General features: G+C 52.5%; 1 protein-coding gene, 1 long non-coding RNA gene and 1 pseudogene across 4 annotated transcripts; 2 read left to right on the top strand and 1 right to left on the bottom strand.

The window, feature by feature from the left end:
- The first annotated feature begins 54 nt into the window (after positions 1–54).
- Positions 55–18997, top strand: LOC102152973. Its single transcript, XR_005362347.1, has 3 exons — positions 55–291; positions 11620–11720; positions 15800–18997. It is a non-coding gene; the product is annotated as an uncharacterized LOC102152973 (long non-coding RNA).
- Positions 1783–1932, top strand: LOC119872764 (annotated as a pseudogene).
- On the bottom strand, positions 15382–27034 carry ETV3L (ETS variant transcription factor 3 like). 3 transcript variants are annotated; one of them, XM_038542944.1, is made up of 6 exons: positions 26741–27034; positions 20851–20963; positions 20520–20757; positions 20120–20309; positions 19615–19732; positions 15382–16839 (listed from the first exon to the last, which is right to left on the bottom strand). In XM_038542944.1, exons 1-6 carry the CDS (start codon positions 26812–26814, stop codon positions 16361–16363), a joined length of 1212 nt encoding a protein of 403 aa, XP_038398872.1. In that variant the 5' UTR covers positions 26815–27034; the 3' UTR covers positions 15382–16360. The 3 variants fall into 3 exon arrangements, with proteins under 3 accessions (XP_038398872.1, XP_038398873.1, XP_038398874.1); XM_038542945.1 differs by having other exon boundaries at positions 19615–19717; XM_038542946.1 differs by lacking the exon at positions 26741–27034 and adding an exon at positions 21378–21699.
- Between the last annotated feature and the right edge of the window lie 876 nt (positions 27035–27910).

Here is a 27910-nt window from a genome sequence, read left to right as displayed (position 1 = left end):
CAGCTCTGCAGAAAAAGATAAAACCAAAGGCAGAAACGCAGAGGCAGAAGCTTCTCAGGAAGATGGAAGAGGACAGCTTCAGTGAAGAGACTGGCGTGGGTGTTGCTGGACGGGGAGGCCCGCCCTGCACAGTCCCCTTGCCCACCGGGCAGTGACCAGCAGATCTTGCCTTCGGGCTCTCAGTTCTGCTGGCCCTTGAGACGTGACCCCCAGAAACTTGCCCACTTGTCACTTCTGAAGATTTCAAGGCCTTGAGTGAAGAAGGGGCTTCTCACCTTAACTCCCAGGGAGGTAGGTCAGTGTTGCCTGGGGGGTCACCTCCCGGTTGTGCACTCCAGCCTGCAAGCTTGGTACCTTGCTGTCTGTGGTTACCTTAGAGACCAACTCGCTCCCACTGACACCCCTGGTAACTGAGACGAACTGAATAACAGGGAAGGTGCCAAGATATGTTATAAGGGAAAATGTGTGAAAGAAAACCAGTTTTAGATTGAAGGCTAATATTTTGGGAAGTTGGGTGTGTATGTGTGTGTTTTTTTTTCTCTGTATAAAAAAAAAGTTCCTAGGATCAAAGATGAGCTACAAGAAAGGTGAGATTCCTGTGGGGAAGGTAATTTTTATTTTATTTATTATTTATTATATTTTTAGTTAGTTTTTAAAGATTTATTTATTCATGAGAGACAGAGAGAGAGAGAGGCAGAGACACAAGTAGAGGGAGAAGCAGGCTCCATGCAGGGAGCCCGACGTGGGACTCCATCCTGGGTCTCCAGGATCACGCTCTGAGCCAAAGGCAGACACTCAACTGCTGAGCCACCCAGGTGTCCCTATTTTTTTAATTTTAAAATCAAGAATAGATGTTGTTTGTATTTTATCAAATTCCTTTTCTGGATTGATTGAGATGATTATATTTTTTTTAGAGTTGCTTCATGTTGTGGATTTTCTTTTTTAGATTTTCTATTTTTTTAAAGATTTTATTTATTTATTTGAGAGAGAGAGAGAATGAGATATCATGAGCAGGAGGGAAAGGTAGAGGGAGAAGCAGACTCCCTGCTGAGCAGGGAGCCCGACTCTTGGACTCTTGCCGATCCCAGAACCCAGGGATCATGACCTGAGGCAAAAGCAGAGGCTTAACCGACTGAGCCACCCAGGCACCCTAGATTGTACATTTTCAATATTGAACCAGCCTTGAATTTCTGGGATAAACCTCACCTGGTTGTGATGTTAACCTTTTATTATTTGATTTGCTAACATTTTATTAAGAATTGTTACGTCCATGTTCATGAAAGATATTAGTCTGTCACTTTCTTTTATTGTAATGTCCTGTCTGGCTTCGGATAATCCTGGCTTCATAGAATGGGTTGGGAAGAATTTCCTCCTCTTCAATTTTCTGAAAGAGTTTGTGTAGAATTGGCATTATTTCTTCTTTATTTTTTATTTTTTTTATTTCTTCTTTAAATGTGTTATAGAATACCCCCAATGAAGCCATTTGGACCTGGAATTTTCTTTGTGGGACGGTTTGTACCTAAAAATTCAATCTTTTTATTTAAAAAAAAAGAAGAAGGGATCCTTGGGTGGCTCAGCAGTTTGGCGCCTGCCTCTGGCCCAGGGCGTGATCCTTGAGTCCCGGGATTGAGTCCCACATTGGGCTCCCTGCATGGAGCCTGCTTCTCCCTCTGTCTGTGTCTCTGCCTCTCTCTCTCTCTCAATCTCTCTCTGTGTGTCTCTCATGAATAAATAAATAAAATCTTAAAAAAATAGATAAAATAAAAAATAAAAAAAAGAAGAAGCTTTGTGCAGTGGCATTGTTGTAGCCAATGAGGTTTATCCAGGGCACGATTATTGCTAATTGAAAAAAAAGAGAGAACAAGATGCCATGCTAACACCAATCAGAAGAAAGTAGGAGTAGCTATATTAATTTCAGACAAAACGAACTTCAGAGCAAGGAAACTTATCAGAGATCAAGAGGGGTATTATGTGATGATAAAAGAGTCAATATTCCAAGAAGCCATAACAACCCTTATATGTATGTGTCTAACAACATAGTGTCAAAATATATAAGACAAAAAACTGATAGAACTGCAAAGAGAAATATATTAATTCACTATTATAGTTGAAGACTTTACACTCCTCTGTCACAAATGGACAGATCCAACAGGCAGAAAATCAGTAAGGATATAGTTGACCTCAACAGCACTATCAATCAACTCGATATAATGACATATATAGACCATTTCATCCAACAACAGGAGATTACACATTCTTCTCAAGCTCATATGAGACATTTACCACAGTAGACCACATTCTGGGCCATAAGACACACTTTAACAAGTTTTTGAAGGATAAAAATCATACAATGTTTGCTCTTAGATACCAATGAAATTATTTTTTTTAAGATTTTATTTATTTATTCGTGAGAGACAGAGAGAGAGAGAGAGAGAGAGAGAGGCAGAGACACAGGCAGAGGGAGAAGCAGGTTCCATGCAGGGAGCTGGACGTGGGACTCAATCATCCCGGGTCTCCAGGATCATGCCCTGGGCTGAAGGTGGCGCTAAACTGCTGAGTCACCCAGGCTGCCCAATCCCAATAAAATTAAATTAGAAATCAATAATTGATAGGTAGCTAGAAAATCCCCAAATGTTTGGAAATTTAATAATACACTTCTATTTTTTTTAAAGATCTGTAAATTTATTTACTCATGAGAGACACAGAGAGAGCGGCAGAGACATAGAGGGAGAAGCAGGCTGCCCAAGGGGAGCCCAATGCATGACTTGATCCCAGGCCCCTGGGGATCATGCCCTGAGCTGATGGCAGATGCTCAACCCCTGAGCCACCCAAGCATCCCAACAATATGCTTCTAAATAACAGATCAAAGAGGAAGTCTCAAGATAAATTTTAAAATATTCTGGATTAAATAAAAATACAATTCATCAAAATTTGTGGAATCCAGCAAAGGTGGTTCTTAAAGAGAAATTTATAGCATTGAATACATTTTTTAGAAAAGTATATCTAGAATCAATAATCTAAGATTTCACCTTAGGAAGCTAGAAGAAGAGCAAATTAAATCCAAAATGAGCAAAAGAAAATAAATAATAAAAATTAGAGCAGAAATAATGAAATTGAAAATAGGAAATCAGTAGAGAAAATAAACCCTAAATCTGGTTCTTTGAAATGATCAATAAAATTGATAAGCCCTTAGCCAGGCTAACTTAGGAAAAAAAGCGAGATGACAAAGTTACTAATATCAGAAATGAAAGAGGGGCATCACTACTGACTCCTGGACGTTAAAAGGTTAATAGAGGCACCTGGGTGGCTCAGTGGTTGAGCATCTGCCTTTGGCTCAAGTCAAGATCTTCAGGTCCTGGGATCAAGCCTCATATCTGGCTCCCTGCTGAGCAGGGAGTCTGCTACTCCCCCTGCTTGTGCTCTCTCACTAGCTCTAGAATAAATAAATGAAGTATTAAAAAACAAATTCCTGTAACTAATAAGGGATTATAGAAAAGTTGCAGAAGGGCAGCCCAGGTGGCTCAGTGGTTTAGCGCCGCCTTCAGCCCAGGGTGTGATCCTGGAGACCCGGGATCGAGTCCCACGTCAGGCTCCCTGCATGGAGCCTGCTTCTCCCTCTGCCTGTGTCTCTGCCTCCCTCTCTCTCTCTCTCTGTGTCTCTCATGAATAAATAAATAAAATATTAAAAAAAAAAAGAAAAGTTGCAGAAGATAGGGTTGATACATGAAAGCCAATTGCTTTTCTCTATACTGGCAATGAACAAGTGAAATCTGAAATTAAAAACACATTACCATTTACATGAGCACTCTCCAAAATGAAATACTTAGGTATAACTCTACAAAATGTGTACAAAATCTATTTAAGGGAAACTACAGAACTGATGAAGGATATCAAAGAAGATGTGTGTGGGGGTTGGGGGGAACCTTTAGATTAAGAGATTTTTAAAAACATATCATACAATCATATGTGGGCCTTCTATATTCTGATTCAAATAAATAAATTGCTAAAACTTTAAAAAGAATATGGCATTTGTAAGTCAATTAGAAGTTTGAATACTTGGAGGGGCACCAGGGTGGCTCAGTGATTGAGCGTCTGCCTTCGGCTCAGGTCATGATCCAGGGGTCCTGGGATCGAGCTCGGCATTAGACTCCCCTCAGGGAGCCTGCTTCCCCCTCTGCCTACGTCTCTGCCTCTCTGTGTTTCTCATGAATGAATTAATTAATTAAAAAATTTGAACACTGGATATTAGGAATTTTTGATAAAAGCGATATATTGTTAATACTATTGATATGCTAACAGTTACTGTAGTTATATTGAAAATAAAGAGTTATTCCTTATATTTTGGAGATACATATTGAAATAATTACAGAGGAAGATGTGTTTAAGGGATGATAGAATAAAACTGGTGTCTTTTTTTTTAAAGATTTTATTTATTTATTCATAGAGACACAGAGAGAGAATGAGAGGCAGAGACACAGGCAGAGGAAGAAGCAGGCTCCATGCAGAGAGCCCGACGTGGGACTCGATCCAGGGTCTCCAGGATCACGCCCCGGGCTGCAGGTGGCACTAAACCACTGCACCACTGGGGCTCCCCCAAAACTGGTGTCTTTAAAGGTAGCAACATTTAGGGGACCTGGATGGGTCAATCAATTAAGTATCTGACTCTTGGTTTCAGCTCGGGTCGTGATCTTGGGGTCCTGAGTTTGAGCCCCACGTTGGGCTCTGCAGTCAGCATGGGGTCTGCTTGTGATTCTCTCTCGCTCTCCCTCTACCCCTGCCCTGCAGCACATGCACCCTTACACACTCTTTTTCTCTGAAAATAAGTAAATAAATAAAATCTTTCCCAAAAAAGTGGCAACATTTATACTGATAGCGGACTTCTCAGTATCAACGATGGAAACCAGAAAACAGTGGAATGATGGCTTTCAGGTGATAAATACAGATACTTGCCAACAACTGAAGATACTTGTATTAGGATAATTCTAGCTATCATAAGAAATCCAAAATTTCAGTGGCTTAACCAGTGGGATGGGTGAACAGAGTAGCATGCAGCCAGCCCTCCTATGTTCACTTACTAAGTTATCCAGGCAGGCAGAGATTCTGCTGTAGTCATGTGGCTGCCCCACTGTCAATTATTTATTATGATCTGTTGGCTTCACAGTTCTTATCACACTTCGAGATTATGTGTGTAGTTTCCTGTTATCAGATGAGAAAACTTACCTTCTTGGGTCTTGGGTGATCATTTAATGGTTTATAATGATGGAGTTAGTAAACAACCAATGTTAGTTAGTCTACTCTACGCTCCTGAACGTAGAGTCTGTGAGTTCTGCTCATTGTCTAATGATAATGCTGAAGCCAGCATGTGCTGAGTGGGCTTGTACCTGCTCGCAAGAACCAGGTGTACCTGTCTCTTCCCAGTTCCACATTCAGTGATGCCATGTAACTGATAAGGACTATGCTGGGAGTATTTGCACCATGGAAATCGACAAATGCTTTAATTCAGGGCTTTTTAGGTGCATCCAGCTGGCTCAGTTGGTGGAGCATGCAACTCTTGACCTCAGGGTCATGAGTTCAAGCCCCATGGTTGGGTGTGGAACCTACTCAAAAAAAAAAAAATCAGGGCTTTAAAAATTTTTTAATTTATTATTATTTTTAAAAAATCTTATTTATTTGAGAGAGCGAGAGAGAGCATGAGCAGAGGGAGAGTTAGAGGCAGAGGGAGAAGCAGCCTCCCTGCTGAGCAAGGAGCCTGATGTGGGGCTCCACCCCAGGACCCTGAGATCATGACTTGAGCTGAAGGAAGGTACTTCACCGACTGAGCCACCCACTCACCCCTATTTTTGTTTTTGGAGAGCTGGTTTACCAGCACCTGGCACCTGGCACTTAGTAAGCACTCAATAAATATTTATTGAATGAATGAACATGACCAGAAGAGTCTGTGGATTTAACCATTAGGGTCTTTTCAGCCCCACCTTGCACCAAGTAGGGCTCATTGTGGGATTTCACAGGAGACTCTTAGATATGGCTATTACTAGGGAATTATTCATGTGGTACCTGGCTGCTCTCCAAAAGCAAAGTCAGCATTCTTCCCTTCCAGTTCTGTTTTTTTTTTTTTTCATGTTTTATTTATTTAAATAATCTCTACACTCAACATGGGTCTTGAACTCAGGACCCCAAGATCAAGAGTTACCTGCTCTTCTGACCCAGCTGGGCGCTCCCCTACCCACCCCACCCCCGCCCCACCCCAGCCATGTTATCCTAGTTTCTTTGAAGCAAGAGGGAGAAGAAGCAAGAAGGCCATCGGAAGTGACTCATCCTGTGAGCTGGGCTCACTCAGGGTCTTGAGAACTAACACTCAGTATCTGTGTGGGGACGGGCCGTGAGGCTACTATCTTGGATTGGCAGCCCTGAGACTACTGTGAGTACCTCCCCATGAGCTAGGGAAGGTCATGAGACCTGGTGTGTGGATCAGGCTAACGAGAAAATGCTGTGGGTTGATGGTAGGTGTTTCAGATCATCTGCAGAAGAGCCTGATTGTGTGGGGGCCGGGGAGAAGGTTAAGGTGAGACTGGGCCATGGGCAGGGAGGGCAGACAGTTTGCATGGTTTGCACGGTTTGCGCAGGCATGAGATCATGAGTCCAGCTCCCGGGTCCCTTCTTCCAGCCTCCCCACTTCCCTAACACGGTGTGGGCTTGGTCCTCCCTGCAAGCTGGGGGAGCAGTGTGGGGCGGGGCGAGGGCAGGCACGTGATGTTCCTCTTGTTATCATTGTTGGCAGCTCTGTAGTAGCTTCACCACAAAATTGCTGTTGTTGCTTCACACCTGACCACAATGGCACGTGATTTTACAGTTTTTATTTGGTTTTCCTACTCAATCCTGTGATGTAGTTAGGGCGGTAATATCATCATTTAGTCTTAAATTCATTTAATTTTTATATAAGTCATACAATCTTGTAACTTAAAAGTCATAAATAAAATCTGTGCAGTGAAAAATCCACATTCACATCTGTCCTCTATCCATTTGCTTTTCCCTTGTGTAACCTGTCACTAGTTCTTGTTTATCTTTCCAGATATTTTAATGCATAAGCAAGTAAATATGAATATGGGTCTCCCCCTTTCCAGACAAACGGTAACATCTCATGCACACCAGTATGTTCCTACTTCCTTAAGACAAATCTCAGAAGTATTTCCCCATCAGTACAGAGAACTTCCTCTTTCTTTTTGCCTGTGCGTAGTATTCCATTATATGGATATGTCATAATATTCTACTCTGAAACCATGCTGCATCAAGCTTCCTTGAATTTTTCACCTGTTTTCACCAGTTTTTTTTTAAAATAGTTTATTTATTTATTTGAGAGAGAGTGAGTGAGAGAGTGCATGAGCGCAAGAGAGCACGAGCGCGTGGAGGGGGCAGAGGGAGAGGGAGAAGTGGACTCCCTGCTGAGCAGGGATTTTCCCCACCCAGGCCTTGACCCCAGGATCTTGGGATCATGACTATAGCCAATGGCAGATGCAGAACCACCTGTGTCACCCAGGTGTTTCCACCTGTGCCACTTTATCTGTATTGTTACTGTGTCATAGATGCGGCAGCTGAGGCTCAAGGTGGTGAAGTGATGTGTCCGAGGTAACAATGTCCATCATAACCATTGGGCAGCTCAGTCACAGCGAGGGCTTCCCTTCACTATAGCATGGCTCCTGGATTGAATTCTGGCAGCAGTGTTTCCATGCTGTTGAGGTGAGGCCCAGTCTGGGGGCAGCTCTGAGAGCTCCTGTTTGACCCTGCCTAAGAGGTCAGGATGAGCTTCTAAGCGAAATCCCAAAGGACCAGGAAAGGTTAGCTTGGTAAGTGGGCAAGGCAGGACCTTTCCATCAGCGGGATGAGGACGCGCCCAAAGCCCAGAGACCCAGGCAATTTGGTGCCATGGGATGTCAAGTGGGTGGTGGGACATGGCTGCAGAAGTGTCCCAGAGTTTGGGTGGGGTGCAATGGGCGGGGGGTAGAGTGGGGGACTCCTGGCTTCCATGCTTTCTGGAACTCTGACTTGGTTCTGTAGGTTTCAACCCAAAGTCCACAAATCTTCTGCAAAAAGGGTAACTTTCCTGTCTTACTTTTAAGAATAATAGAACAAATGAATGAGCTAATTATGTTTTGGATGACCTGGGAGACACTCTATAACCTGTGTTGCCAAAAGATTTCAGCGCTGGCATTTGCCTTTGTGTTTGTGATGAGCTGGCATCGAGTAAAGCTGCTTAGTGGGCTCAGCCCTGAACAGAGGAGGACTCACAGGCCCTGTGCGTGTGAACAGGGCATTAGCGGGAGTTCTAACAGAGAATGGTGGGTGGTGGGAGAAGTGACTCATCACATGCCTGCTGAACACTGGGGACCCTGTGCTGGAGGGACCTGCTTTGCAGTGACACTTTGTGCAGCAATCAGTTTCAGCAAATACCATCTGTTGCAATAAATTAATGTTATTATTAAAAAATGTATTGGCTTGACGATTTAGTTTCCATTTGGTAAATTGCCACTGCTTTTATAATTTGATGTGCCCTAAGTATACATTTATACCTAGTTTTATGTCTCTATCTCTTTAAATGACATTATTGTACAAATCAATTAACCCTCCCTGGGAGCACAGAGGACTTTTTTTCCTTTCGAGGAGCTACCAAAGGGTTTTAAGTCACATGATCAGATTGGCATTTTAAATAGCAACGTATGGAATATGAAGGGTGGTCTCTCTACAGGCTGGTGAAGGCCTAACTAGGTCAGCGTAGGGTTGTCCAGGAAAAGATAGATTGGAGAAATGTTTAGGAGGTGAAAGTGGTAGAATTGGTGACAGAGTGTAGGAGGTGAGGGCCTGACATCTGAGTTTCTCCTTGGGTGGAAGTGGATGTTTTGTGATGTCATTAACGAAAGCAAAAACAGAAGGGAAAGGGGAGTGAGGGGCAGCCCCGGATGTTGAGACACAGAGCTGCACCCACAGCATGACAGGTTCCAGGTGCACTGGGGGCGTCTGGACAGAGGTGCTCGGTGAGCCCTGAGGCTCAGGGGAGGTGCGGGCTGGCTGTCCAGGTGTGGGCAGAGTCAGCATGTAGACGGTGGGCAGGGCGAGGAGAGAGGACAGAACTGAAGCCGCCCAGGAAGCAGGTGCAGAATGAGCAGAGCTGTGGCCAGTGCCCTGGAGACCCCTGGGGGTGGGGTACGGAGGCAACCCTGGAACAGAGTATGAAAGGGACATCTTAGGGATGGGAGACCTGGAGGGGTGGAACCAAGGTCGTCCACAACGACAGGATGGACGAGATAGGGACCAAAATGTGGTCATTGGATCACGGAAAAAATATTGCACCGCCCCCTCCTGAATCCCCAACATGGCCTTGGACTCCTTCTCAACTGCCTGCTTCTCACTAGTGCAGCCCCAGTCACTCCTGTGGAGTTGGCATGACAGATGACACCTGCCTGACCTTCCACATCTGGTGGGGGGGAGGGAGGCTGCATTGTTGGAGACAACTCCCAGGACTGGAGGAGAGATCCAGGAGGGAGGGATGGCATGGGAGCCCGAGGGGGGATTTAGGCAGCTGCTGCTGGTCAGCCTGGGAGGTGGGGCAGCGGGGGGCTCTTGGCAGCACCTGGTCCCGCAGGCAGGAGAACTTCTCCATCAGCCCACAGAGAGTGAGCAGGAGACCTAAATGGGGCTGAATGGGATGGGATAGATGGCACAGGTCCTGACACATGGGCTTTGCTGTTCCTCATGACTCAGGACATCTGGTGCTTGGGGACCTGGAAACCCCAACTGGAAGCCCACGGACCCGGCCAATGGCTTCATCTCTGAGGACCTGGCAGTGGTCTGTGGGAACTGCACTGTTTGGGTCTCATCTGTTCTTTTGGAAGAAAACCTCTGGCCCAATGCCGGATCCCAGCCACTGAGATCTGCACTCCGCGTCCTGGGGATCAGGAGACATCGAGCAGCCTGACTGGCGGGGGCCAGAGCTGTAGGATGGGACAGCAGAAGGGGGAACAGAGAGTATCGATTAGTTGCAGTAGGAACACTTCACATGGAAGTCCCAGCTCTCATCCCAAGTGTGTGTGTGTGTGTGTGTGTGTGTGTGTGTGTGTGTGGCGGGGTGGAGGGGTTGCATCATAGAAATAACTTCTCTTTCTAACAGTAAATGAGGTAGGCAATGCCTAGCCTGGAAGTATTATTCCCTTTCTTCAAAGCATTCTGAAGAGCTCTCTTTTTTGTTTTCTCTCTCTCTCTCTCTCTCTCTCTCTCTCTCTCTCTCTCTCTCTCTCTCTCCTTTTTAAGTAGGCTCCACACCCAGCATGGAGTCCAACACGGGGCTTGAACTCCTGATCCCTGATATCAAGTCCTGAGCTTAGATCAAGAGTTGGACACTTAACCAACAGAGCTGCCCCGGTGCCCCTTTCTCTCTCTCTCTCTCTCTCTTTTTTTTTTTTAAAGATTTTATTTATTTATTCATGAGAGACACAGAGAGAGGCAGAGACACAGGCAGAGGGAGAAGCAGGCTCCATGTAGGGAGCCCGATGTGGGACTTGATCCTGGGTCTCCAGGATTACACCCCGGGCTGAAGGCGGCGTTAAATCACTGAGCCACTGAGCCACTGAGCGACCCGGGCTGCCTGCCCCTTTCTCTTTCTTTACCTGTTTCTTTCTTTTTTTTTTTTTTTAATTTTTATTTATTTATGATAGTCACAGAGAGAGAGAGAGAGAGAGAGAGGCAGAGACACAGGCAGAGGGAGAAGCAGGCTCCATGCACCGGGAGCCCGACGTGGGACTCGATCCTGGGTCTCCAGGATTGCGCCCTGGGCCAAAGACAGGCGCTAAACCACTGTGCCACCCAGGGATCCCCTCTTTACCTGTTTCTATTTCCTCTCTGTCCTGACTTGGCCATATATGAACTTAAAATATCTTCTATTTCTTTTTATTTTTTCTAAAAATTTTTCCCTAAATTTATTTATTTAAGTAGTCTCTGCACCCAGCATGGGGCTTGTACTCACAATCCCGAGATCGTCACACACTCTACCAACTCAGCCAGCCAGCCAGCCCTAAAATATCTTTTAAATATTGTATAAGACAAACCATGAGAGACTCAACCCTAGGAGAAAGTGAGGGTCACGGGAGGGGAGGTGGTGGGGGATGGGGTAACGGGGTGATGAGTGTGAAGTCGGGCACGCAATGTGATGAGCGCTGGGTGTTATATGAAACTGATGAATTACTGAACACTATCTCTGAAACTAATGATATACTATATGTTGGAAAATTGAATTTAGATTAAAAAAATATTGTGTAAGCAGGGCACTGCTTGTTCCTGGTCTTAAAGCAGGAGCGTATGGAATAGAACTAGCAAGCAAATGTAATGACGTTCAATGATGCTCATGGTTTAATACAGACCGGAGAAGACCAGAGAGATGGAGGTTTATTCCTGCTAAGAGAAGCGGAGGCAGGTGGGGCAAGGCCGGCCTGCTGAGGCTCCAGGAGCACCTGTCCCTTGCACTTGACACCATCGGCCAGCTTGGGCCTCGGAGCCTGCTGCCAGTCTACACCGTGGCTCGGCCACTCGCCAGAGTGGTGGCTCTGAGCAAGTGCTTTGTCTCTTTGTGCCTAGGTCCTTGTCTGTAACATGGGATGACAGTGACGCCTCCCCCACTCCCCCTTTGGTCGAGCCAATGTATGTGAAGCACTTATGACAGATGTGCCTGGTTCATGGTGAGTGGTATGTCAATGTGGCTTTTTAAAGTATTCTCATCCTTTCTGAGGATAGCAGGGCCATATGTGTCTATAGCCATTAAAATGCCATGATTTTGAGCCCATTATTTCAATGCTTAGGGTGTATCTCAAGGAATTAACTCAAAACAAGAAAAACAGATTACAACTTTGGACAAAGTTCTTGAAACCATTGTATTTACAAAGCAAATAACCAGAAACAACCTAGAAGGCCAGTGAGAGGCTGATGATCAAGCTTATGCCCCATCAGCATGACCAAACATTCCATCGCAGTAAGAGGGCCAATGTCAATTGTATATGTGCACCACAAAGCGTTTGGGAAGTAACACTTGATGAAAAACGTGGCCACGGAACTGTGTGTTTTGGTAAGTTTTATAACAATTGGCACATATTGCCTGGCTGTTTGTGTTTGGGGATTAGAAATGCCTTCTGGGGCAGCCCGGGTGACTCAGCCGTTTAGTGCCGCCTTTGGTCCAGGGCGTGATCCTGGAGACCCGGGATTGAGTCCTACATCGGGCTCCCTGCATGGAGCCTGCTTCTCCCTCTCCCTGTGTCTCTGCCTCTCTCTCTCTGTGTCTTTCATGAAAAAATAAATGAAGTCTTAAAAAAAAAAATAGAAATGCCTTCTTAAGATTTACTTTTAGGTGTTTATTTTTTAAGATTTTATTTATTTATTCATGAGAGACACACACAGAGAGAGGCAGAGACAGAAGCAGGCTCCATGCAAGGATCCCGACGTCGGACTTGATCCTGGGTCCCCAGGATCAGGCCCTGGGCTAAAGGCAGCGCTAAACCACTGAGCCACCCGGGCTGCCATTTTTTTTTTTTTAAAGAGAGTTTTTTTTTAAGATTTTATTTATTTATTCATGAGAGACACAGAGAGAGAGAGAAAGAAAGAGAGAGAGAGAGACAGAGACACAGGAGGAGGGAGAAGCAGGTCCCATGCAGGGAGCCTGATGTGGAACTTGATCCTGGGACTCCAGGATCACAACCCTGGGCCGAAGGCAATTGCTAAACTGCTGAGCCACCCAGGGATCCCACTTTTAGGTGTTTTGAAGTAGGTTGATTACTAAACAAAATTCTGCTGGACGTTATGTAGAAAGCTTGCTGCTCCAGCACTCAGTGCTCAGAGCCCTGCATCCCTCCTCGAGTCCACCTGCAAATGCGCCCACCTCCCCTGTGGGTTACTGGCGTCTGAAGCTCTGACACTTCAGATGAAAGCGTCTGAAGGGCAGTCACTGGAACCTCAGTGCCGGGCAGCACATGGTAGGTGTTTAAGAAATGTTTATTGAATTATTATATACATGTGTATAGTGTATATGTGTGTGTGTATAGCACATATATATTGCTTGAATATCCTTCTCTCTTAGGTAGGGTCCTCATTTGGGGGGAAAAAAGGAAGAGGGTTGAGATTATCCTCGCTGCCACTAACAGCTGGGCAGCAGATGATTTGCTTTTGTTTTTAAATCCTAAGGCCTCTTGCACATTCGAATCAAGGGTTCTAGGGCCAAACACCTTCCCTTTCACGAGTGTGTGCTGTACCATCCTGAGAATACTGCTTCATCGGGGCATGTCACATGAGACAATCAGATGGCAGCACAAGCCAACGTAATCTAGTCCCCAAATGCATACAAACTGGGAAATGTCAACTACTATTTTCATATTAAAAATCTCATGTGAGGGGTGCCTGGGTGGCTGAGCAGTTGAGCATCTGCCTTCAGCTCAGGGCATGATCCCCGAATCTGGGGATCAAGTCCTGCATCAGGCTCCCTGCATGGAGCCTGCTTCTCCCTCTGCCTGTGTCTCTGCCTCTCTGTGTGTGTGTGTGTGTGTGTGTGTGCGTCTCATGAATAAATAAATAAAATCTTAAAAAAAAAACTCATGGGAATAGCAGGAAATTTCCCTCTCGATATGTAATATACTCTTATTTCTCAGGAGTTTGAGGGCCTCTTAGACTCTCAGTCCACATGATTATGGAGAGGTGGAGAGAAGACTCCCTGCTCACCGGAGCACCCCCGTTCTACATGTGGCCCTTCCCCACGCGTCACTTTGGAAAGCCCCTTCCTCCCTGTGGACCATGACCACAGAGGTCCCTCTGATCCCAACAGTCTAAAGTTCATGAAACCTGGGTGCATGACTTTCAAAAACTCTGCTTGAACCCACGAGTGTTCCTGTCTTTGGAGTGCCAGAGTGCCTGGGAGCAGGGCTCGTCGGTGCACTGACTTTGCATGTCTTGTCTTGGTTCTGCTGCTCTGGGGGCGGGGAGGCTGAGTATCCACTCTGTGCCCCTCACTGGGTGAGGCTGACGGCCTCGGGCAGCCGGGCAGCTGGGGGATGTGGTGTCCAGGGCTGATGACTGTACTCGGTTGTCCCAGGGGAGCTGGTAACCTGCTGTCTGTGCTCACAGACCTGTGGACCCTTTGGTGGCTTGTCCGTGATTTGGAAAAGGGGTTTGAAATGGAACGTTTCATAAAGCGTTTTTGTCCTGGAACGCCCTTCCTCACCTGAGAAGACCCCAGGGTGCCTGTCACCCTTCCCCTCAAACCCACCCCCACCAGGGTCCTGCGGGGAGCGAGTGCGCGGCCAGGGGAGGCTCTGGCCACTAGAGGGCACTGTCATGACACGGAACCCCCAGGGCTTTGCGTGGGGCTGGCCATTCGACTTGCAGAAGCCACCCTCTCTGCTTGAGTGATTCTCAAGCGGGGACGTTTCCTCCCCCAGGGACAGTTCACAGTCTGCTGGGGTGGGAGGTGACATCTGGAGGCCAGGGATGCATGCACTAAGCATCCTGGGATGGCACAGGACAGCTCCCACAGCCAACACAATGCCCCGGAGGGCAGTGGTGCCAAGGCTGAGAAACTGCTTGACCACAGAGCGCGCTGCCCAGAAGCCTCTGTCTCCTGGAGCTGACCTGTCCGTGTCCTGGGTGCACCCACCTCGGAGGGGGATTTTTTTTCGCAGTTTGAACTCCAGTTCACAGCTGCCAGAAACCATGGCAGGGGGGGCGGGGCTGAGGCAGAGGGTGGGGGGGGTCTCCAGATGGGCACCCTGTCCCTGGGGTGGGCTCTCTGAACAGGATCCAGGCTCAGGACCCTGCAAGCCTGTTCCTTATGTCCAAGGGACAGCAGTAGCTCTTTGTCTCCCAACTGGGCAGGATGAGGGGACACCCTGGCCCAGGGGTTCCTCCTTCCCACAGGCTGCAGATAGGCCTGTGGCTTTGGGAGCAAGTGAGAAGCAGCCCATCTCCTGTCCTGGGAGGGAGACCCCGAGGCATCTGGAGAGGGAGGGAGGTGGAGACCATGCTCCCTGGCCAATACCCAGCCTGCAAGCCCAGGGACTGGCTCCCTGCTCATCCCAACCTCTCTGTGGGGTGAGGGCCTAACCCCACCCTGCCCTGGGCCTCTCCTTCTTCACCCTTTGGGCGTCATGTCGCCTTTGTGACAACCACACAGCTGCTATGAAGAAGGAGGCAGCAGAAAGCAAGATGCTTGCTGTGCCCCCAGCCTGGAGCGGGGCGGGGCGGGGGGGTGGTGCATACACCTACTCCTTGGATGAGGGATGGGGCTTCTGTGCCTCCTTAGTTCCCGCTCCACATCCTAGAAGGGAAGTAGACACAAGTCCTAAATCTGTGATTGGCAACCCACATGCAGGAGAGCAATTTTATTCACTCATCTTGGCTTCTGGAACATTCTCCCCCATTGGCTTTTCACTTGTTGAGCAAACACCTCTCTCTCATGTGTCTCCCTCCCCAGCCACATTCTGGGAACCAGGGGAGAGAGGAAGGTGACTCTGAGAGGCCCTGCTTCACTCCCAGCCCCTTGGACTCTGCTCCAAGGGATCTGAGGGTCATTTTGGGAAGGCGTCATCTCCCACATGGCTGGGGCAGTTCCTCGCCACCGCCTCTTTCAGCCTCTCTCTCTGGGGGATGCCGGCAGCCCTCCTCCTCGAGGACTTCAGTGGTGTTTCACCCCACAGCAGATTGGGGCATGGGAGGCATGCGTCAGGAGTGGTCAGCCAAGAGGGCAGTGTGTCGACGGCGTTTTATTCCCTTTATTCCACAGCACAGAATTACAGATCTGAGGAGGCCAGTCCCTCCCTGTCCCCCTCCCTCGGGTCTCGGAGGAACGGAGACAGAAGGAAGCACCCACCCCGGACAGGAGCTGCTGGGGACCAGCACCCACCCCGGACAGGAGCTGCTGGGGACGTGTGTGTGGAGGGGCAGGAGAGACACTGGAGCCTGGGCTCCTGGCCTCCCAACCCAGACGCCCATCATCTCCCTCCTGAGGGCAGGGGTGGGGGGTGTTGCTTCAGGCAAGGGCCCCTTATTCCCGGCTCCCTCAAAGAAAGTGGAGATTAGGCCAGTCTCCTTCATCTGATGAACAATTCCATGGGAGGAGAGGGGAGGGGAGAGCAGGAGAGGGGAAGGGAGGGGAGCCCCCCACCTCAGTCTTCCTTACCCCTGCAATATCCTCACCCCTTTTTATTCGGCTCTACCCTTTCAAAGCCTCCTGCAGTTTAAACCTGTTTCCAGGCTGGGCCAGGCACAAAGCCAGAGAAGAAGTAGACAGGAAGAGGGGGAAGAGGGGTGGAGTTTGGGGGACTCCCACTTCCCATCTCCCCACCTAAGGAGGATCCAGGGGCCACACTGCCCTGCAGTTCTCCGAGTGGGGGGATGCAGGATGTTTGTCCCCTGTTTTGGGTCCATGTATGTCTAAGGAGAAGCCGTCCCTGGGACTCGGGCATCCCTTCACCCCCATCAGGGGGTCAGGCTTGACCTCCAGCCACTGTGGCCTCAGTGACAGGAGCCGCAGCCTCTCGCCTGCTCCTGGGCCCAGCCCAGCCAACAGGGGGAGCCCCGAGAAATGGTGGGTCACTGGGGGGCACCCAGGCCCTGGGAACAGGGGGTCTGGCTTGGGGGCCCCCAGGAATGGCTGCTCCAGGGGAACAGGGGGCAGGAAGGGCCCTGAGAGGCAGGTCCAGTCAGAAGGGAGGGCGGGCAGGAGGGGAGGGGTGAAGGCAGCAAGGCCAGGCAGCTCATCTTGGGGGATCCCCAGAAGGCAGCAAGGGCCAAGCTGGCAGGGGGCCAGGAGAGAGCCAAGGCCTGGAGAGAGAGAGAGAGAGAGAGAGAGAGAGAGAGAGAGGATCAGGAGGGATGCCCCGCATGTCCACCCAAGTCCCATTTCCTTCTCCTCTCCCCATGTGCACCTTCCTGTTTTCTTTGCTTCCAGTCTATTTCCTAGGGGAGGCCACAAGACTCAGGTGGCCTGGGTGTGCCCCGCAGGGGCCCTTGGCCCGGTTGAGGGGGGCCGTTGGTGTGGTCACCCCCAGCTCTGAGGGACAAGACCCCTGCCCGTCTCCATCTCCCTGGACCCAGCCCCACCTGGCACTTATCAGGAGCTCATAACACAACTTCGATGAAGACAGGGTTTGCTGTAACTTGTGAATCCTGTCTTCGCTCTAGTCGAGGCCCCGAGCTTGTCCCCGTGCTGGCCCCCTAGGGTGCAGGGCCTCTGCCCGGTAGGATGAAGTGACAAGGCCAGTGCGTGGGGACACGCCTTGCCCTTCTCAGGCTGGTTGGGCCCTGGCTCTGCTCCCCTAGGAGCCTCCCCCACCCCTCCTTCCAGATCTGCCCTCCAGTCCCCCTCATGCCCCCCTGCCCTCCTGCTCCGCAAGCATCCTGCAGTGGGGTGACCCGCCCTGGTCTGGGGCCCAAGGTGACCAGTGGAACCTCACACCACTGTCTTTATTTCCAAAGGTCCAATTCCCATCTCTCCAGGTCCTTTCTTAGCAAGGCCACATCATTTGACCAAAGAGCAAGGCAATCACATCTGTCAGGGGGTGGTGGGGAGGGCTAGTTAATAAAAACTGGAAAAATGAATTCATTATCGCCTAACACATCCAGTATATTTGAAAGGAACAATGTTTCTGAAGCGGGATCTCTGAAGGGGAAACAGTAGACATGGTCCTGCTTGAGGCAAAGGGTGCCCTCCCCGGGTCACTGTCCTTCCCTTCGGGTCCATCCAGGACTCTGTGTCCTGGGGGCTCCCGAGGCTGTGGCTGGTCTGCCCTTGGAGCGCGGCTGAGCAGCTCATGTAGAGATGGCTCCCAGAGTCCTTCTGTCTCTTCCTCGCTTCCCTGCACCAGCCCCGCACCTGCCACCTCTGGTTCAACAGCCTTGGCCCCTCTTCAGCCCAGGATCAGCTTCCTCTCTCTGCATCAGTGCTCTGAGTGGACGTGGAGGGGACAGGCTGGACCCCAACCCAGAAGTGGGCCCTGTGGCTGTCACTAGCCTTCCGGTGACCGAAGCCATGCAGGGCATGTGTGTGCAACCCATAGCGGGCAGGGAGGTGCCAATAGCCCACTCCGGGCAGGGGGGGGGGCTTACTGGGGACACATGGCTTCCCAAAGAGAAAGCTCTGTGCCCAAGGCCTTTCCCAGAGCCAGGAGGGTGAGCAGGGCTGGAAGAACAGGGGTGCTGTGCAGGCTCTGTCTAGCTCCAGAGGCAGACCAGTGGCCCTGCGAGTCCAGGCATGCCCTGGGCTGCCCTAACCTGCAGCCTCAGCGGCCCTCCAGGGCCCATAGCCAGGGCCTCTGGGCCCCCAGCTACCTACACGGGGGTAGGGCAAAGGCCAAGGGTCTTTATCCCGTGAAACGGCCTGGAGAGGAGCGGTGGTAGGTCTGGGACCTCTGTATCAAGCCTCGGGCTGCTCAAGTGTCTCTGTGACCTTCTTCACAGAGAATCTGATTTTGTCACTTCCCTATTTACAGCCCTGGGAGAGCTGGCCTCTGCCAACGTTTCCACAGTCTCCCCATGGGATTGCTAGAGCTGCCATGCTGGCCTTTCCCACAACCTTCTTCCTGCCCCAGGGCCTTTGCACACACCATTCTCTCTGCTTGCCATGCTCTCCTCTCTCCCTCTTCTGCCTGGAAGATCTTCCCAAGCCTGCCAGTACCAGCCACGCACCTCCTCCAAACCAAATTCTCTATACAACCAAGTCATCTTTGTGACATGAAAATCTCAACGTACCTCTTTCCTGGGTGCCTCCTGCCCATGGGGTAAAGTTCAACTCCTCACCTGGGGAGCAAGAGGGGCTTCTGAGCCCTCTGTGACTGGACACCTGCTGCTTTGTCAGCTTCACCTGCCACCCCTCCTGCCTGTCCCCATGCCTGTCACATCCCTTCCTCTCTGAACATGGCAAGCCACCAGTGGTCCTTCAGCTTTGCTACACTTGCCCACAGCTGTCAGCCTTTTTTTTTTTTTTTTTAAGAGTTTATTTATTGGGGATCCCTGGGTGGCTCAGCGGTTTGGTGCCTGTCTTTGGCCCAGGGCGTGATCCTGGAGACCCGGGATCGAGTCCCACATCAGGTTCCTTGCATGGAGCCTGCTTCTCCCTCTGCCTATGTCTCTGCCTCTCTCTCTGTCTCTCATGAATAAATAAATTTAAAAATCTTAAAAAAAAAGATTTTATTTATTAATGAGAGATGCAGAGAGAGAGCCAGAGACACAGGCAGAGGCAGAGAAGAAGCAGGCTCCCCACAGAGCCCGATGTGGGACTGGATCCCAGGACCCTGGGATCACATCCTGAGCCGAAGGTGTCCCCAACTCTCTGCTTTACACTATTCCCTTTGCTGGGCGCTTTCTGCACCTGCTTCACCTGCCCAGGGGCGGCCTTCTCCGGGACACCTGCTCCTCTGCATTCCACCAGTCACTGACTGTCTGAACCCCACACCTAGGAAATAGCTGGTACTCGCTTTGTTGAGGATGAATGGTTTGTATTATCCCTTCTCTCCAGCCTCCCACCCATGCACTCGGCCTGGCAGGTCATCCCGCCTCTGCTTCTGATTCCCTGGGGCTCCCCCAGTTCCAAGCACTCACGGGGGGCACTGCCGCCGCTCCCCTTCTTGTCCTCAGCGGCCTCTGGCAGCCCTCGGGGGGTCTCCTGTCCAACCCGACGGGCAAACAACATGCTGTGCAGGAGCTGCCGAGTGAGAAGCTAGCATGGGAGTGGGATGGACCCGCCTGGGTTCCCCCACTCACGCTGCCTCAAAAACCACTTGTAAAACAATGAAACATTCTCATAATGATTGTTACACGACCACTGCCCAGATGCCCAAGGTCCCTCCGAGGCTCCCCCCACCTTGTGATCTACCACTGAAGGAGTGATACCTAGCAAGGAAGGAACCCCTCTTGCCCCCCAGGTGCATGCTGCATCATGTGACCTTGGTTCAACCACGCAGGGTGATTCAGGGGCCCCACCCCTGCCCCTGGGCGCTCAGGGACTAGAAGGGGGAGAAGGATGGGGCAGCTGACAGGCTCCAAGGCAGGGGGGCGGGGGGCTGGGGGCCTCCTGGGGCAGGGGCAGGGGTGCCCTTGAGCCTACCTCACTGGGCATGCCCATGGGCACCAGAGCTGGCCGAAAGAGGGCAGGGGCCCCCAGCAACAAGTGGGGGGAAGGCGGTGCCCGCACCTCCCACAGAGGATGGTGGATGACAATCAACTTGCTGAAGTTGAACTTATATGTGAACCTCTTGCCTTTGGTCTTGTGCAGGATCCTCTTATTGTAGTAATACCTGTGGAGCCCAAGGTGGAGAGCATGGAGCTGGCCCGGGGGCAGCGAACACAGCCAGAGGCCCAGCCGTGCTCCCTCCCCCAGGCCAGAACCACCAGGGGTCCTGCCACACTCCGGGGTCTCTCCCAAGCCTCGGGGGATGGGGGTGCTGGCAACCACAGCCCCATCTTTGAACTCTGACCTCTCCGGCCCCCTGGCTGCCCCTTCTCACCTGAGGGCCCGGCTCAGCTTGTCATAATTCATCTGGGGTTTGCACTTCCTGCGGCCCCAGAGGCGGGCCACCTCATCTGGATCCTTGATGACAAACTCCCCGTACTCTCCCTGCTGCCAGGCGATGACATGATGGAACTCCTCCTTCTGCAGCAGCTCTAGGATGAAGTGCCACAGCTGGATCTGCCGGGAGCCCGGGGATGACTCTGCTTTGTAGGCCCAGTCGGGGAAGGCCATGCCTGGAGGGAGGGGTGAGTGCCACTCGGTGCCGCTGGCTCAGGAGGACCCCGGCCGCCCCTTCGCAGCTGGGTGAGGGGCTGGCGGAGGCTCACCTGAGATCCAGGAGTTGCCCGGGACGGCAGGTGCACCCTCGGCCACGCAGCCACAGTGCATGGTCTTCTTGGGGCAGCGAGGGCCACGTCTGGGCCTCGGAGGGAGACTGTCACTGCCGAGGGGGGAGGCCAAAAATGAAGGGAAGAGAAGCAGGAAGACATGAGGGGTGAAAGGCAGGGGACACGGGACTGCAGGAAGCTCCCCGCACCCAGGGCAGGGCCTGGCCTCCTCTGGGGACCTCCATGAGGCCCCCATGCAGCCCCCTGTATGGCCGGAGAGGAATGCACAGGGTCCTACATCCTGCCCCCACTCCGGGGTGGTGGTGGTGGTTTAGACAGATGAGATCTCTGCTCAGGGCTTAAGGGGATTGGAGTTTATCCCAAGAGAAAATGTAATTAATCATTGGCTCTGGGTGAACCCCGAGTGGGAGGAAGTGGTAGGTGCAAACCCCGGCTCTGTGGTGCCCACACAGTTGAGTTTTGGGGGATAGTCGGGATTTGCTTCATCACTCAGGAGTCTGCAGCACCTGGTGGTTGCCCGGCATGGTGCGGGTGTTGGAGAAGTGATTGGCAATAGAATCCGTGAGTGGTGGGCAGCCCGGGTGGTGCAGCGGTTTAGCGCCGCCTTCAGCCCAGGGCGCGATCTTGGAGACCTGGGATCGAGTCCCACGTCGGGCTCCCTGCATGGAGCCTGCTTCTCCCTATGCCTGTGTCTCTGCCTCTCTCTCTCTCCGTGTCTATGAGTAAATAAATAAAATCTTAAAGAAAAAAAGAAGAAGAATCCGTGAGTGGTAACGAAGTTACCAATGGTGCCTTTATGTGTATGTTTAATGTCTGTCTTCCCCCTTCCCCCCAGAGTGGCCGGCCCCTGACTGTCTGGCTCCTCCACTCACAGGTTTTTGCCGAGTTACCGAACGAACCCCGGGCTCAGAAGATGGGATCAAGGTTGGTGCTCCAGGCTGGCTCCCACTGTCACTGAGGGAAGAGGGCACAGAGGCAGAGTGTCCAGAGCAGGGTGCAGGGTGTGGGCCTGCTCCTGGGGTGGGCGGTACCTGCCTAATCAGGACAGTGAGTGAACAGGGATGGGCTCAGGTAACCTGGCTCTGGGTTTCCAGCTCAAGTGAAGTTGGGATGAGGTGAGCCCTGCTCTCAGCCAGAACTTACTAGGCCGGCAGGTCTGGAGGGCATGTGAAGGCTTGTCTGGAGTATCCGCCGCACCTTCCAGCACCTTCCAGACGAGGCTCACAGAAGGAAAGCCACTGACACCTGGGGCTTAGCCACCATCCCTCCACTCCTAAGGCTTACAAACCACTGTCTACGGAGGTGCTTCTCAAACGCCAACCTGTTAACGCGCCTAAGGATCCCCTGAGAATCTCTCCAAAATGCAGATTCTGATGCTGCCGACTCGGTGATGCCTGAAATTCTGCATTGCTAACAAGCTCCTAAGTCCGTGGACCCTGCTTGGAGTAGCAAGAACTGGTGGGACAGAGCAGAAGGAGGTGGGGGAGGCAGGACAACTGGGCTGGTGAGACCCTCCCAGGACCCCCCCACCCCCCACCCACCAGAGGTCATCGGGTCTCCTGCTCTTCCTTTCCCAGGGGGTCAGCTGACAGCTGACAAACCGGCAGCTCCTCAGGGGCAGCTGCTTCTGGGGGTCCGCAGTGTGTCCACCGTCACCTGGAGCCTGGGAGTAGGCTACCCCCCACCCCCAGTCCCTTTGCCAGCTGACATTCTGGGACTTCCTCTCCTTTCTTCCCTTGAAGCAGCCATCCCCACTCCTACCTTCCTTTCTGGCCTTATCCACTGGGAAATTCCTCCTGTCTAACCCCAAGTGGGTTGGAAAGTGGGGGGAAGGTGCAGGGAGGGGTGCAGAGGTGGGAGGTCCCAAGGGAGGAGGACTGTTCCTCCTTGGAGGGAGCTGCTGGAATTCCCATAGTGGCCCCCTGCCCCAGGTTCTGACGGTATCTCCTGGTCTGGAGGATTTGAGACCAGGGTAGATCTAGGATCTGGCGAGAGGAGAATGATAAACCCACACGGGAGCAGACCCTCAGTGCACCATGCACCCTGCCCAGGAACTGACGTACCCAGAAACCTCACCAGAAGTATTCCAGAAGATGGAGCTAAGAGGGATAGAGGAAATTCTCTGAGGCCACACAGCTCTTAAGGGAAAGAATGGAAAGCAAGACCTTAATTCAAGAAGTGTAATTTCTGCCACCCAGGTAGGTTGCCAACACTCCCTGTCTGGCCTCCAAAGGGAAAAAACCCCAAATGTAAAAACCAAAGTGGCATCAGTAGTGGGGGTCAAGCCCTACTCCCTGCCCCTCCCCATTTCTCCAGCCTTCTCCCTGTTTGTGGGAGTCCCTCCGGGACCCCCACATCTTAGAGGAGCTTGCCGCTTGGATGTGGAAGTCCTCCTGCCAGACATCTCCCCTTGAGCCCTTCCTTTTGTGCTGGAGCCCTAAGTTGCTGACCCACCCTCTCTCTTCACTCTTGGCGTTTCACCCCAATTCTTGGTGCTCTGCTTTACCCCACGCTCTGGTGGTGATGCTCCTGGGGCTGAGGGAGGCCGTCCCACTCTGTCCCCCAGCCCTCCACCCCAGGCTCCCAGCCCCCTCCCTCCTGCATAGGAGCCCAGCCCGCAGTGCAGGGCTTGTGGGGCCGGGCCAGGCTCCCACAGCTCCTAGGGCTCTGGGTACAGAGGGCTCTGAGGGGGCCAGCGTGGAAAACTGTAAATCAGAAAGGGTCATAACTAATCCGGAATGATCAGCGCGGCTGCTCTGAAGCGCTTTGTGTTGTTTGAAGGGTTATAGCAGCGAGCAACTATTCTTGTCCGGCCACCAGTGTTCTGCTTACTGAGATTCCAGAAGCCTTCTTGGCTGGTACAAGTGCTCATTACAACACATGTAGGGTTTAGGTCACGATTTAATAAAGCAGCACAGAAAATGCTGCAAACAGGAGAGAGTAAGCCTTACGCTGGGGCTTGCAGCCAAAGGAAATGTCCGAAGAAGATCTTATCTTCTTAAGAGTTGAGTTAATGTGAATTGGGCCCCTATCCTGCCCACGTGGGGCTTCATTCCCCCCCCCCCGCCCCGCCCCCCCGTGCTACTTACTGCACTGGATCCTCACAATAACCCTCTGACCTGGTGGCCATGCATGTCCCCCCTTGTACCAGCAGAGGAAATGGAGGCTCGGAAGAGTAAGGAGACTTGCCTAACATCCCAGGGTAGGTGGAAGAGCGGGCCTGGAACGGGTCTGACTCCGTGCTCTGGGCTGTGATCAGTCAGGGGGGCGAGGAGGGGGGAACTCACAGTAAGATGAGAGGGACGAAAAAACACAGGGACACACTCAGAATAAAGAAAAAAAAAAAAATTGAGAGTTTAAGACCAATGCTGCCTACCTATCTGATAAGCAAAACTTTTTTTGTCAAAAGTGACTTTGTTGTTGGGCCTTCTAAGAGGGTGGCCTGGATTGACTGCAGACTCTCGTGATTGACCTCTACTGGGTCCTCTCCGAGAGTCCCTCCCTGACCGATGGGGGAGTGGGGGGAGCCACAGAGAGAGTGGGGGAGCAGTGAGAGAGCCGGCTGTGGGGACCGTGGGCTGTGGACACAGGCCAGGCCGGGAGGGAAGGGTCACGGTGGGGAGACCAACCCAGAGGGGGACAGTAGAAGCACAGAGATGACAGCCTCCAGGGGCTCAGCACCCCCACCCCTCCGCCAAATCCCCAATCTGATTAGAAGCCTCTGGTCTGTCCCCTTGATCTCAGCCCCAAGTGGAGAGTAGGTAGTCCTGAGACCTCCCCTAATGCTATTAGCTAAAGCCGCTTAGGTGGGAGGGCAAGAGGGGCTGGGGGCTGGGGGCTGGGGCAGGCCACCTTTTCCCCTGGGGAATTTGGGGGAGGGGCAGGGATGCCTGTTCTTTCTTTTCTAAGACCCCAGGGCATCTTGTCCCTCCTGCCCGGTCCCAAACCCAAGGAGCCCTTCCCGATGCTCCACCAGCTGAACCCACGTCTCTCCCCTGGGCATCAGCCAGCACCCCAACTGGGAGAGGCGCCCCTCCTTGCTGCCCCCCCAGGAGGGTCCCCAGGCAGCCGCTTCCTCCTCCAAGGGCCCTCAGGTCTCAGGTCGTTGCCCCCCCAGCCCCAGTCCCTTGCAGATCCTCTGCCTCTGGTCTCTGGGGGCCTTGGGCTTTAAAGGGTTTGTGCCGCTGGGTGACTTGAAATGCAAAGCCGGACATCCCGGGAGCCCCAGCCCAGACCTGCCTGGAGGCTGGAAATTGGGGGAAGGCGGCAGGGCCCTGAGGCCCAGGGTTAGGGGAAGGCCACTGAGGGTCAGGAGGCGGGATCCCAGCCCCGCCCCCACCCCTCACTGTTTTGCTTGGGTTGACCTTTGCCTCTTCAGCTCATTTCCTGCTTCCTGACAGTTTCTTCTCCTCCGTTCCACTCCCCCCGTCTACCAGTCTTCCTTCCCCCGGCATCTCTGTGGTCCATCCTCTTCTGTCTCGGTTTCAAGGCTGTTCCTTTTCTGTCTTTACTTCTCACATGTGCCCTGCTGCCTGCCTCTGTCCCTGTCCTGCTCCTGTCTCTCACCCATGCACAGAATGCAGGCCCCTAGCTCCCTGGCCCCCGGGCACCTGCAACCCCCTTGCACGCCTGCCTCCGCCTTACACAAGCCTTTTGGTGCTGCACCCCTCCCCGGGGCTACCCCAGCCCTGGTTCCTTCCACCTCATTCCCGGCAGGCAGCTGTATCCTGGGGATCCCCCTGTCTGGACATCCCCGGTCCTTCCCTCTGTACCCCCCCACACCCGGGGACAAGAAATCCCCTCCAGCCGGTGCTGAGGAGCCCGGCCTGCCGGGGGAAGTGAAAGCTCCCAGCTGAATGCTAAGCTGGGGCGCTGGCAGCTGGGTCTGAGCAGACAGGGATGGGGCTTCGGGACCTCGCCCGCCAGCGGGGGCTTCCACATTCGGACGCCCCCCATCCCAGTTCACCTGCAGCCTCTGCCTCAACCCGTGCCCTCACCTCAGTCCTAGTGAACCCTGACTTCCACTTCCACTGAGCCCCAAGCTGAGTGAGGCTCCTCTCCCCCTACCCAGCAGGGCCAGAAAGGGGCTTGGGGCCGAGCGGCAGGGGCACCGTACTCCTCCCTGGCCCTTCTCATCTGGTCCTTCGGGAGGGCTGGGGACAGACAGCGGCATCACTTCACTGTGTCTCTCTAGCCTCGCAGAGCCACCACCTGCCCTAGGGCCCAGGGGGTGCTCAGACTTCAGCCTTCTTGGTCCTAGTCCTTGGGAAGGATGCCAGGAGTCTGAGCAAGGGAGACAAGCGGGCACAGGGCGCAGGCACATCCCCCTGCCCTGTCCACTTCACCCCAGCCTGGCTCGGGTCGGGGCACGGTCGTCACTCTGCCACCCTCGGGACCTCTGCCCACGCCCTGCTCCTCAGCAGACCCAGGTTGTGACGCCCAGACCCTTAGTCAGTCCTGAACCCGCAGCCAGGTGGGTGGTGCTCGGGGAGCTGCTGCAGCCACAGGCGGCCAGGCGCAGGGAAGTCTGAGCCCATCCTCCATTCAGCCCCAGCCCGACTCAGACCCCGTTAACGCCCCCCCCCCCCGCCCCGCTGCCGCAAGTGGACACCCGACCCCCCTGGTGCCCCATCTGGGGAGAGGAGGCCAGCTGTCTCTGTGAGGACCCCGCTTCTTCCCGCCCTGACGGCCCAGCACCTGGCTCTGCGGCTGTCCCGTACCCAACGGGGGAAATCTGCCATCCTGGGGCTCTCACCCCCATGGTGCCCCGTCTCCCAGCCAACCCCCTACCCGAATGCTCCACAGCTGGATCCACAGCTGGGGGGGTGGGGGCCAGCTCAGCTGCACACCTGCCACCCAAGTCCCTTACCTTGGTGCAGCGCTGTCCCCTGCTCCGTCCCCTGCTTCTTCTGGCGCACTCCTCGCGCAGCGGCCCTCGCTCATCACACACGGAGTTAGGGTTACTTAAAATGAGAGCAGGATCTCCAAGCTCCCAGGGGAGCTGATGTGGTTTTCAGACAATAGCATTAACCCTTCGGGGGCCAGTGGCACCATGGCCCGCGCCCCCCCATCCTCGGTGAGGGCTGGGGTGGGAGGGCGTGTCTCTCAGCAGGTGCTTAGCACCAGAGCCTGCCTCTGGGGCCGGTGGCTCCTAAAACATGAGGCCAACGTAGACACAGTATGAAGACGCCTGCTGTCGGTTAGAGGTTGGAGGAAGACGGACACAAAGTGTGGGGAAGTCCTACCAGATGTCTACCCTTCCCTAATAACCAGTCCTTTCGAAGGGAACTTTCTGTGGAGCTAGAGCCGGGGCCCCAAGAGAGTCCCGTGTGAAACCTGGGCTTCTTCCCACCACCTGATCCCCGACCCCCTCTCCCCCGGGGTCCCAGGCCCCTGGCCTGCACACAGGGAGCAGGGATCCTCACATCTAATGATTTCTCTGAGTCGTGAGTATTAGATGATATGAATGGTTTACCTCATGCGTTTTCTCTGAGGATTTTCAAGCACCTATTATATATCTTTCTTCCTGGAGTTCTGGAAAATGATTTTTTTCTTTTTTCTATAATATGACTCAAAGCCAGACGGCAGGAAGAACTTCCAACCCAGGCATAACACACCAGACAAGAGGAAGTCAGTGCAGGGGGTGGGTGGGTATCCTGCTACAGAAATAGTAGGATGGGGGAAAGGGGTAGGATTCCAGAATACTCCGGGAGGGCATGTTTTGGGCACCTGACCTCAGGAGGGGCTTCTCAGGGGGAACCAGAGCCTCTGTCTTGAAAGTCCTGGGGGCAGAGGACCCTGGAGGACCCTGGAGACCATGGGGCCTCCAGCCCTTCTCCCCAGGCTCCAGTGGGGAGGAGGACGTTGTCAGCTGTCATCAGGGAATCAATATGATTTTCTTGTTTTCCTCCCTGGCTCTGGGAGGCCAAGTTGCCCTCCCCCCTCATTACACAGCCCCTCCCAGCCCCAGCTGATGGAGGGCCATAAAATTCAATTCTGGGGGTTGTTTTCTGGTTAAATCAACCGAAGCTAACATGAC

This window comes from Canis lupus, chromosome 7, assembly GCF_011100685.1.
Source record: "Canis lupus familiaris isolate Mischka breed German Shepherd chromosome 7, alternate assembly UU_Cfam_GSD_1.0, whole genome shotgun sequence".
Classification (NCBI taxonomy): domain Eukaryota; kingdom Metazoa; phylum Chordata; class Mammalia; order Carnivora; family Canidae; genus Canis; species Canis lupus.
The sequence above is the reverse complement of the archived record's forward strand: the minus strand, read 5'-3'. Positions and strand labels throughout refer to the sequence as shown.

Excerpts from the sequence above, each read along its gene's own strand:
- ETV3L (XM_038542944.1), bottom strand. The coding sequence starts at position 26,814 with ATGAGCGAGGGCCGCTGCGCGAGGAGTGCGCCAGAAGAAGCAGGGGAC. Across the intron at positions 20,310-20,519 it reads AAGCTGAGCCGGGCCCTCAG|GTATTACTACAATAAGAGGA; the intron begins GTGAGAAGGGGC and ends TGGGCTCCACAG. Across the intron at positions 19,733-20,119 it reads CCATGGGCATGCCCAGTGAG|CTTCTCACTCGGCAGCTCCT; the intron begins GTAGGCTCAAGG and ends CTCCCATGCTAG.